General features: G+C 46.0%; 1 protein-coding gene across 16 annotated transcripts in view; it reads right to left on the bottom strand.

Annotated features, from left to right (window-relative positions):
* The window catches only part of SCRIB (scribble planar cell polarity protein), a 101,477-nt gene that overhangs the window by 50,035 nt on the left and 39,120 nt on the right, over positions 1-12,322 (bottom strand). For 14 of the 16 annotated variants that reach the window (XM_069956933.1, XM_069956937.1, XM_069956941.1 and 11 more), the window contains 2 exons: positions 5,240-5,329; positions 4,787-4,864 (listed from right to left, as the gene is read on the bottom strand). In XM_069956933.1, the coding sequence (XP_069813034.1) occupies positions 4,787-4,864; positions 5,240-5,329 (168 nt within the window). The remainder of the gene's footprint in view (positions 1-4,786; positions 4,865-5,239; positions 5,330-12,322) is intronic. The other 2 variants (XM_069956932.1, XM_069956936.1) reach the window with 1 other exon arrangement.

Here is a 12,322-nt window from a genome sequence, read left to right as displayed (position 1 = left end):
TATTCTCTACCTGTAACACCACACAGCGCTGTATGCTCTACCTGTAACACCACACAGCACGCTGTATTCTCTACCTGTAACACCACACAGCACGCTGTATTCTCTACCTGTAACACCGATATTGCAATAAAGTAAAAATCTTTTTGAATTTAACCTCCACGCACATATTATGATCGAGCATTTTTTGTCTTTTGAGGTTGAGACGCACAATAAGGACTTTATCCTACATTATCTTACATGGGATATACTGTCTTTGCCTCGTTTTTTGTGGGATTGGCAGTGCCGGCTCTGATTCTTTCTCCATTTAGAATCCTGTAATTAACTTACTGCATCATTTATGTGCAACCCTGCAGTACTGCAATGACACTCCAACATGTGTGAACACAGCCCTAATTTTATTGCATAGTTTTGCACAGTGAAGTTGCAGAAGCTGCTTCTGGACGGTCAGAGATGGTGAATCACTCGGGATTGGGGGATCCAGCCCCGCCTCCTGTGACATCACGCCTTGCCCCCTGTCTGCATCATCAGCCTGTGCTCAGCAAACACACACAATGTGAGGCAGAAGCATTGAATCTCTGTCTCCTGAGGAGGGAGAGCTGAGGGAGCAGGAGACAATGTGAATTGGCACAGAGGACAGTTTTCTGCACTTCCTGGATGTCTATCAGCTACCAGTGTGGCAGAACCGTACAGATACAGTTATACATTACATAGAAACATCTATAGAACTTTTAAGGTACTTTTAATAGAAAAAAAAAAAAGTTTTCCCTATCCGGAGTCCCCCTTAAAAGGGGCAGTGTCCACAGGTTCGATCAGCGGGCACCACATACACCTGTGTACAGGACACACACATCTAGGCATGTATCTCATCACTTCCTCCCTGAACTGTGACCTTGCGGTTGCCAGACAACAGGGCAAGAAAAAACAAAGGGCGACAGCGCTCCATGGCGAGGATCAAAAGGGCAAGGTGAAAAAGGGATAGGGGTGCACGGCAACCCTCACCTGATGTGGTTGTGCAAAGGGAGGCACAACACTCTGCAGCGTATAGATCAAGGACCGCAGCCACTCCCGATATCCAAAAGGAAACAAAGATACAAACAACCTCCAACTCCAGACTACACGGATTATGGGGCGCAGGTCCAACTTGAGATCGAGGCACAGTGAGTAATAAAAATGTTTTATTGTGGAGACTCAACGCGTTTCGGAACCGCACCGATTCCTTTCTCAAGAGTCATGATACTGATAAAACAGAACAGCACTATATATCACAAACCAAGATGACATCAAAAGGGGAGGAGGACTCAGAACCTCCCACTTCAATCAACACAGACACCTGTAACACCAATAAAAAAAAGGCATATAGCTATATACTACATTGCATTGAAATACAATAATATATAAGAGTATATAAAACGAATATGTATATAAATAAAAATAATATGTGTAGAAAATGTATAAAAAAAAAAAAAAACCTTAAAAGAAAAAAAAAAAAAAAAAAAAAAAAAATTTTTGAAAAAAATTTTTTTTTTTGGGAAAAAAAAAAAAAAACTTTAAAAAAACTTAAAAAAAAAAAAACTTAAAATTTTTTTTTTTTTTTTTTTTTTTTAGTGGTAGTGTTGATGCCCCGCCTGATATATACCACCATGTCCCGGTTAAAAATAAATCCAATTTTTATCCAGCACACAATAAGGGTCACTTTATTGAAACTTTCCAATCACTAGTTCTTAATGAGCTACGAGATATTAATAGCACAGTTTACAATGATACTCATAGGGATAATCTAACAAGAGGTGAGAGAAATGCTTTAGACTCTCTGAGATCCAATACTCAATTAGTAATACGCCCGGCTGATAAGGGGGGGGGCACTGTTCTTTTGAACAGGACGGATTATCTTGAGGAGGCATACAGAATATTATCTGACACTGATTATTATATCAAATTAGATACTAATCCTAACCATGAATACACTATTGCTTACAATATTCTAATACAAGAAGCGATGAATGAAGGTTTTCTGAACAAAAATGAGAAAGATTTTTTGTCTATTATTAATACTAATTTTCCTTATTTTTATTATCTTCCTAAAGTGCACAAATGTGAGAAGAAACCACCAGGGAGACCTATTATTTCGGGGGTGGGATCCCTCACATCTAATCTTTCCCATTATATTGATTTATTTCTTCAAAAATATGTTTGGGCACTACCGTCTTTTCTTAAAGATTCTTCACAATTGATTACTGAATTACAGTCACTTTCTTTACCTTCTAATTTTTCCTTTATCACTTTAGATGTAGGAGCACTCTATTCCAACATTGACATTGAATTAGGTTTAAATTCTACACAATATTATCTCACCAATGATATTTCTTTACTGTCAGCTCAGTCCACCTTTATATTACAGGGTATACGTTTTATTTTGGAACATAATGCTTTTTCTTTTGAAGATGATATATTTCGTCAAATAAAGGGCTGTGCGATGGGCTCTCGTTTCTCCCCAAGTTTTGCCAACCTTTTCATGGGTCGTTTTGAGGCAGAGCTCATCGCACAGTCCCAAGTCTCTGAATTGTACAGTAAATTTGTGTTTTTTTTACCGTCGTTATATCGACGATTTATTCATGGTGTGGACGGGGACTAATGATGATGCGCTTCTGTTTGTGCATCTTCTAAATCAGAATGAATGGGGCATTAAATTTACCCTTAACTATAGTGACACTAGTATAGAGTTTTTGGATCTTTTAATTAAGAAAGATATTCCATCTAACAGTATCATCACCTCTAATTTTTTTAAAAAAGTTGACGTTAACAGCTTCCTAGATTATAAGAGTTGCCATCTTCCGAATTGGCTAAAAAATATACCATACGGGCAATACCAACGTATAAGAAAAAATTGTACTTTGGATACTGATTACCAGGAACAATCAAAAATTTTATATGATCGTTTCACCAACAAAGGCTATCCCAAACGATTACTATCCAATGCTTACAGTAAAAATAAATGTACCACACAAAAAAAGATTTTAGATAAGATGACTAATAACCACAAACATGAAACTACTTCTGAAGATCTCAATAAATATGGCATTTCTATGGTTACAGAATATAATTGTGGTACACAGGAAATTAAAAGGGTCTTAACGAAACATTGGGGTATTATTCTCAGTGATCCTATTCTAAAATCAATTCTTCCCAAACAACCTAATGTTATTTACATAGAACTAAAACACTACGTAGCCATCTAGCACCTAGCAAACTCCGTAAAATTACTTCAGATATGGAAAATAGTAATAATACAAACAAAAATAATAATACAAAAACTAGATCTGTGGGCACCGTACGCTGCAATGTAGCGAGGTGCTTATGCTGCAATTGGATAACAGATACCCCAGCACCAACATTTACCTCTATAGTTACCAATGAGATATTTTTTGTCCGTGAAATGTATTCTTGTTCATCACAGTACGTTATTTATCTCCTAGAATGCCCATGTCACCTGCAGTATGTGGGACGCACCATTCAGACGGTGCGGTGCCGCATGAACAAGCATCGAGCTAATATTAAAAATTCATTTTTATTGCATAGTGTCTCTCGACACTTTTTTCTTAAGCATAATTCTGACCCTAGTAGTTTGAGACTCACTATTTTGGAACGTATAGGAGAGAGTGTTCCCAATAGATACAGGCAGCTCATTAATAGGGAATCGTACTGGATTTTTAAACTTTGCTCTTTGTCACCAGATGGCTTAAATGAGACACTAGAAAATACGAAGGTATAATTTTTTAACTTTATATACTTATTTTTAAATATATATATATATAAAAAAAAAAAAAAAAAAAAAAAAAATTTAAGTTTTTTTTTTTTTTAAGTTTTTTTAAAGTTTTTTTTTTTTTTTTTCCCAAAAAAAAAAATTTTTTCAAAATTTTTTTTTTTTTTTTTTTTTTTTTTTTAAAGGTTTTTTTTTTTTTTATACATTTTCTACACATATTTTTATTTATATACATATTCGTTTTATATACTCTTATATATTATTGTATTTCAATGCAATGTAGTATATAGCTATATGCCTTTTTTTATTGGTGTTACAGGTGTCTGTGTTGATTGAAGTGGGAGGTTCTGAGTCCTCCTCCCCTTTTGATGTCATCTTGGTTTGTGATATATAGTGCTGTTCTGTTTTATCAGTATCATGACTCTTGAGAAAGGAATCGGTGCGGTTCCGAAACGCGTTGAGTCTCCACAATAAAACATTTTTATTACTCACTGTGCCTCGATCTCAAGTTGGACCTGCGCCCCATAATCCGTGTAGTCTGGAGTTGGAGGTTGTTTGTATCTTAGACAACAGGGCAGACACTGTTGCCTGGCAAAAATGAAAACCAACTGCCAGTAAGAGACAGATCACATGACTGAGAAAAAAATATGCCTGGTGGCCGTTACCAAGGGCAACAGGTTGTAAAACTAAGCAGACAGGCCCCCTCCCTTCAGACCTCTCCCGACAGGCCCTCTCCAGACAGGCCCCCCCCCCTTCAGACCTCTCCCACCAGGCCCCCCCCTTCAGACCTCTCCCGACAAGCCTCCTCCCTTCAGACCTCTCCCGACAGGCCCCCTCCCTTCAGACCTCTCCCGGCAAGCCCCCTCCCTTCAGACCTCTCCCGACAGGCCCCTCCCTTCAGACCTCTCCCAATAGGCCCCTCCCTTTAGACCTCTCCCAACAGGCCCCTCCCTTCAGACCTCTCCCAACAGGCCCCTCCCTTCAGACCTCTCCTAACAGGCCCCGGTCTTCATGCACATCACTCACCTCCAGGAGTTTGTCCCCCACTCTCACTCCAGCACGAGCAGCGGGCCCCTCTTCTGCCACTCGTGAGATGAATATCCCCTGTAAGGAGCATAGAGAAGTCAATGCCCTGAAATCACCGTCCTGTACAACAGATCCAACTTCACTGGGGGGAAACTAATAAGCATAGCCTACCACCAAGTGGATGTAATAAGGGGTGCCAACCACCGGGAAAGGGAGGGGATGTAATGCGCAGAGCCCACCCCCAGGGGGATGTAATGCGCAGAGCCCACCACCACCAGATGAGTGGGGGTCAGGCAATAAGGGTGACACTAGCGGTTAACACTGTGGGTGAACTTGAGGCAGTGGGGCTGGTATTGTGCCCCCTGTTTCTCAGTACGGCCACACTCCTGAGGATAATACACTAACCCCACCTCAGACCTCCCTGCATCACGGCTGGCCAAACCCCACACTCACCTCGTCGTCTCCCTTGTAGGGGGTGGACCCTTTGCCCCCCGCAATGCTGATGCCCAGACCCCCCGTCTGCCGCAGGATGGTGAGTGTAAGCTGGAAGCAGAAGACAGCGCCAGTTACTGGAGATACCAAAGAAGAATATCAACACCCTGCGGCATAGCAGAGTAATAGAAACCCCACCACCCGGCAGGGGCAAGCAAAGGAAACCCCACCACCCGACAGGGGCAAGCAAAGGAAACCCCCCCCCCCCCCCGGCATAGGCGAGCAGAGGAAACCCAACCACCCGGCATAGGCGAGCAGAGGAAACCCAACCACCCGGCATAGGCGAGCAGAGGAAACCCAACCCCCCGGCAGGGGCGAGCAGAGGAAACCCAACCACCCGGCATAGGCGAGCAGAGGAAACCCAACCACCCGGCATAGGCGAGCAGAGGGAACCCAGCCGCAAGAGGAAGGCAACCCCAACACCACCCAGCAGGGGCAAGTGGAGGAATCCCAAACACAAATCACTGGGAAGGGGTGAGCGGAGATAACCCCACCACCCGGCATAGGCGAGCTGAGGAAACCCCACCACCTAACAGGAGCGAGCTGAGGAAACCCAACCACTACCACCTAACAGGAGCGAGCTGAGAAACCCCACCACCACCACCTAACAGGAGCGAGCTGAGGAAACCCAACCACCACCACCTAACAGGAGCGAGCTGAGAAACCCCACCACCACCACCTAACAGGAGCGAGCTGAGGAAACCCAACCACCACCACCTAACAGGAGCGAACTGAGAAACCCCACCACCACCACCTAACAGGAGCGAGCTGAGGAAACACCACCACCACCACCTAACAGGAGCGAGCTGAGGAAACACCACCACCTAACAGGAGCGAGCTGAGGAAACCCCACCACCACCACCTAACAGGAGCGAGCTGAGGAAACCCCACCACCACCACCTAACAGGAGCGAGCTGAGGAAACACCACCACCACCACCTAACAGGAGCGAGCTGAGGAAACACCACCACCTAACAGGAGCGAGCTGAGAAACCCCACCACCACCACCACCTAACAGGAGCGAGCTGAGAAACCCCACCACCACCACCTAACAGGAGCGAGCTGAGAAACCCCACCACCACCACCTAACAGGAGCGAGCTGAGAAACCCCACCACCACCACCTAACAGGAGCGAGCTGAGGAAACCCCACCACCACCACCTAACAGGAGCGAGCTGAGGAAACCCCACCACCTAACAGGAGCGAGCTGAGGAAACCCCACCACCTAACAGGAGCGAGCTGAGGAAACCCCACCACCACCACCACCTAACAGGAGCGAGCTGGGGAAACCCCACCACCACCAACTAACAGGAGCGAGCTGAGGAAACCCCACCACCACCACCTAACAGGAGCGAGATGAGGAAACCCAACCACCACCTAACAGGAGCAAGCTGAGAAACCCCACCACCACCACCTAACAGGAGCGAGCTGAGGAAACCCCACCACCTAACAGGAGCGAGCTGAGAAACCCCACCACCACCACCTAACAGGAGCGAGCTGAGGAAACCCCACCACCTAACAGGAGCGAGCTGAGGAAACCCCACCACCTAACAGGAGCGAGCTGAGGAAACCCCACCACCTAACAGGAGCGAGCTGAGGAAACCCCACCACCACCACCTAACAGGAGCGAGCTGAGGAAACCCCACCACCACCACCTAACAGGAGCGAGCTGAGAAACCCCACCACCACCACCTAACAGGAGCGAGCTGAGAAACCCCACCACCACCACCTAACAGGAGCGAGCTGAGGAAACCCCACCACCACCACCACCACCTAACAGGAGCGAGGTGGGGAAACCCCACCACCACCACCTAACAGGAGCGAGCTGAGGAAACCCCACCACCACCACCTAACAGGAGCAAGCTGGGGAAACCCAACCACCACCTAACAGGAGCGAGCTGGGGAAACCCCACCACCACCTAACAGGAGCGAGCTGGGGAAACCCCACCACCACCACCTAACAGGAGCGAGCTGGGGAAACCCCACCCCCACCACCTAACAGGAGCGAGCTGGGGAAACCCCACCACCACCACCTAACAGGAGCGAGCTGAGGAAACCCCACAAGCTGGAATGGGCAAGCAGAGGAAACCTCTCCACCCAGCATGGGCGAACAAAGGAAACCCCACCACCACCTGGCAGGGGTGAGAGGAGGAAGCCCACCACCACCACCTAAGTAAGGCAAGTGGAGAAAATCCCACCCCACAGGGGTGCGTGGAGGAAACACACCAACCAGGCGGAGAATCAGGGAGGTCACCCCAATCCACCATATAACAATGAGCTGCTAAACTAGGTGTAATAATACGTCTACACAGCAGCGGGTTGTAGTGACCAGTCACAGAGCGAGAGACAAACCACCGTACCTGCAGCTCTAGATGTGACTGGAGACGAGATGATTACTCATCCTGTACTGATTCTTAAGGCCCTATTCCACGGGTCGTTTAGAGGAGCAATATCGTTTGTATTCGGCCGATAACGGCCGCTACGAACGATATTCGTCCCGTGGAATAGAGTGCAACGATCAGCCGACATCGTTCATGTCGGCTAATCGTTGCAGTCGCTTGTTTTTCAACATGTTGAAAAACAAGCGACTGATATAGCAGCGATCTGCTGCCGTTGCTCCGTTGAATAGGACCGTCGGCAGCAGATGCTGCTATATCCTATGGGCTGCCCGGACGATCAGCGATCCCCCGGGCAGCCCCCCCAGCAGCTCCCCGCCGCCCCTCCCGCACTCACCCGCTCGCTGACGCCGCGCTGAATAGCGGCGGCAGCGAGCGGGGAACGAGGAGCAAACGAGCGCTAATAGCGCTCGTTTGCTCCTACAAACGACTCGTGGAATAGGGGCATTAGTGATCAGTCAATGTTAACAGATCGCAGATCAGACAATACACACAAAAAATAAAAAACTCTGCTAAGTCCTGAACCTCTACACTACACAGGTCTGCAGCAAAGGGATAGGCTGTATTCTCAGTGATCTCACCGCTGATCTCTAGTGATGGATAGGCTGTATTCTCAGTGATCTCACCGCTGATCTCTAGTGATGGATAGGCTGTATTCTCAGTGATGTCACTGATCTCTAGTGATGGATAGGCTGTATTCTCAGTGGTGTCACTGCGGATCTCTAGTGATGGATAGGCTGTATTCTCAGTGATGTCACTGATCTCTAGTGATGGATAGGCTGTATTCTCAGTGATCTCACCGCTGATCTCTAGTGATGGATAGGCTGTATGCTCAGTGATGTCACCGCTGATCTCTAGTGATGGATAGGCTGTATTCTCAGTGATGTCACCGCTGATCTGTAGTGATGGATAGGCTGTATTCTCAGTGATGTCACCGCTGATCTCTAGTAATGGATAGGCTGTATTCTCAGTGATCTCACCGCTGATCTCTAGTGATGGATAGGCTGTATTCTCAGTGATGTCACTGATCTCTAGTGATGGATAGGCTGTATTCTCAGTGATGTCACTGCTCATCTCTAGTGATGGATAGGCTGTATTCTCAGTGATGTCACTGATCTCTAGTGATGGATAGGCTGTATTCTCAGTGATGTCACTGATCTCTAGTGATGGATAGGCTGTATTCTCAGTGATGTCCCCGCTGATCTCTAGTGATGGATAGGCTGTATTCTCAGTGATGTCCCCGCTGATCTCTAGTGATGGATAGGCTGTATTCTCAGTGATGTCACCGCTGATCTGTAGTGATGGATAGGCTGTATTCTCTGTGATGTCACTGATCTCTAGTGATGGATAGGCTGTATTCTCAGTGATGTCACTGATCTCTAGTGATGGATAGGCTGTATTCTCAGTGATGTCACCGCTGATCTCTAGTGATGGATAGGCTGTATTCTCAGTGATGTCACTGCTGATCTCTAGTGATGGATAGGCTGTATTCTCAGTGATGTCACTGATCTCTAGTGATGGATAGGCTGTATTCTCAGTGATGTCACCGCTCATCTCTAGTGATGGATAGGCTGTATTCTCAGTGCGGTCACTGCTGATCTCTAGTGATGGATAGGCTGTATTCTCAGTGATGTCACCGCTGATCTCTAGTGATGGATAGGCTGTATTCTCAGTGATGTCACCGCTGATCTCTAGTGATGGATAGGCTGTATTCTCAGTGATGTCACCGCTGATCTCTAGTGATGGATAGGCTGTATTCTCAGTGATGTCACTGATCTCTAGTGATGGATAGGCTGTATTCTCAGTGCTGTCACTGCTGATCTCTAGTGATGGATAGGCTGTATTCTCAGTGATGTCACTGATCTCTAGTGATGGATAGGCTGTATTCTCAGTGATGTCACTGATCTCTAGTGATGGATAGGCTGTATTCTCAGTGATGTCACTGATCTCTAGTGATGGATAGGCTGTATTCTCAGTGATGTCCCCGCTGATCTCTAGTGATGGATAGGCTGTATTCTCAGTGATGTCACTGATCTCTAGTGATGGATAGGCTGTATTCTCAGTGATGTCACTGCGGATCTCTAGTGATGGATAGGCTGTATTCTCAGTGATCTCACCGCTGATCTCTAGTGATGGATAGGCTGTATTCTCAGTGATCTCACCGCTGATCTCTAGTGATGGATAGGCTGTATTCTCAGTGATGTCACTGATCTCTAGTGATGGATAGGCTGTATTCTCAGTGATGTCACTGCTGATCCCTAGTGATGGATAGGCTGTATTCTCAGTGATGTCACTGATCTCTAGTGATGGATAGGCTGTATTCTCAGTGATGTCACTGATCTCTAGTGATGGATAGGCTGTATTCTCAGTGATGTCCCCGCTGATCTCTAGTGATGGATAGGCTGTATTCTCAGTGATGTCACTGCTGATCTCTAGTGATGGATAGGCTGTATTCTCAGTGATGTCACTGATCTCTAGTGATGGATAGGCTGTATTCTCAGTGATGTCACCGCTGATCTCTAGTGATGGATAGGCTGTATTCTCAGTGATGTCACTGCTGATCTCTAGTGATGGATAGGCTGTATTCTCAGTGATGTCACTGATCTCTAGTGATGGATAGGCTGTATTCTCAGTGATGTCACCGCTCATCTCTAGTGATGGATAGGCTGTATTCTCAGTGCGGTCACTGCTGATCTCTAGTGATGGATAGGCTGTATTCTCAGTGATGTCACCGCTGATCTCTAGTGATGGATAGGCTGTATTCTCAGTGGTGTCACTGCTGATCTCTAGTGATGGATAGGCTGTATTCTCAGTGATGTCACCGCTGATCTCTAGTGATGGATAGGCTGTATTCTCAGTGATGTCACTGCTGATCTCTAGTGATGGATAGGCTGTATTCTCAGTGATGTCACCGCTGATCTCTAGTGATGGATAGGCTGTATGCTCAGTGATGTCACTGATCTCTAGTGATGGATAGGCTGTATTCTCAGTGCTGTCACTGCTGATCTCTAGTGATGGATAGGCTGTATTCTCAGTGCTGTCACTGCTGATCTCTAGTGATGGATAGGCTGTATTCTCAGTGATGTCACTGATCTCTAGTGATGGATAGGCTGTATTCTCAGTGATGTCACTGATCTCTAGTGATGGATAGGCTGTATTCTCAGTGATGTCACTGATCTCTAGTGATGGATAGGCTGTATTCTCAGTGATGTCACTGCTGATCTCTAGTGATGGATAGGCTGTATTCTCAGTGATGTCACCGCTGATCTCTAGTGATGGATAGGCTGTATTCTCAGTGATGTCACTGCTCATTTGTGAATGGTGATGGATAGGCTGTATTCTCAGTGATGTCACTGATCTCTAGTGATGGATAGGCTGTATTCTCAGTGATGTCACTGATCTCTAGTGATGGATAGGCTGTATTCTCAGTGATGTCACTGCTGATCTCTAGTGATGGATAGGCTGTATTCTCAGTGATGTCACTGATCTCTAGTGATGGATAGGCTGTATTCTCAGTGATGTCACTGCTGATCTCTAGTGATGGATAGGCTGTATTCTCAGTGATGTCACCGCTGATCTCTAGTGATGGATAGGCTGTATGCTCAGTGATGTCACTGATCTCTAGTGATGGATAGGCTGTATTCTCAGTGCTGTCACTGCTGATCTCTAGTGATGGATAGGCTGTATTCTCAGTGCTGTCACTGCTGATCTCTAGTGATGGATAGGCTGTATTCTCAGTGCTGTCACTGCTGATCTCTAGTGATGGATAGGCTGTATTCTCAGTGATGTCACTGATCTCTAGTGATGGATAGGCTGTATTCTCAGTGCTGTCACTGCTGATCTCTAGTGATGGATAGGCTGTATTCTCAGTGCTGTCACTGCTGATCTCTAGTGATGGATAGGCTGTATTCTCAGTGATGTCACTGATCTCTAGTGATGGATAGGCTGTATTCTCAGTGATGTCACTGATCTCTAGTGATGGATAGGCTGTATTCTCAGTGCTGTCACTGCTGATCTCTAGTGATGGATAGGCTGTATTCTCAGTGATGTCACTGATCTCTAGTGATGGATAGGCTGTATTCTCAGTGATGTAACTGCTGATCTCTAGTGATGGATAGGCTGTATTCTCAGTGATGTCACTGATCTCTAGTGATGGATAGGTTAAATTCTCAGTGATGTCACCGCTGATCTCTAGTGATGGATAGGCTGTATTCTCAGTGATGTCACTGCTGATCTCTAGTGATGGATAGGCTGTATTCTCAGTGATGTCACTGATCTCTAGTGATGGATAGGCTGTATTCTCAGTGATGTCACCGCTCATCTCTAGTGATGGATAGGCTGTATTCTCAGTGCTGTCACTGCTGATCTCTAGTGATGGATAGGCTGTATTCTCAGTGATGTCACCGCTGATCTCTAGTGATGGATAGGCTGTATTCTCAGTGGTGTCACTGCTGATCTCTAGTGATGGATAGGCTGTATTCTCAGTGATGTCACTGCTGATCTCTAGTGATGGATAGGCTGTATTCTCAGTGATGTCACTGATCTCTAGTGATGGATAGGCTGTATTCTCAGTGATGTAACTGCTGATCTCTAGTGATGGATAGGCTGTATTCTCAGTGATGTCACTGATCTCTAGTGATGGATAGGCTG

Source organism: Dendropsophus ebraccatus, chromosome 2 (genome assembly GCF_027789765.1).
Source record: "Dendropsophus ebraccatus isolate aDenEbr1 chromosome 2, aDenEbr1.pat, whole genome shotgun sequence".
Lineage (NCBI taxonomy): Eukaryota > Metazoa > Chordata > Amphibia > Anura > Hylidae > Dendropsophus > Dendropsophus ebraccatus.
The sequence above is the reverse complement of the archived record's forward strand: the minus strand, read 5'-3'. Positions and strand labels throughout refer to the sequence as shown.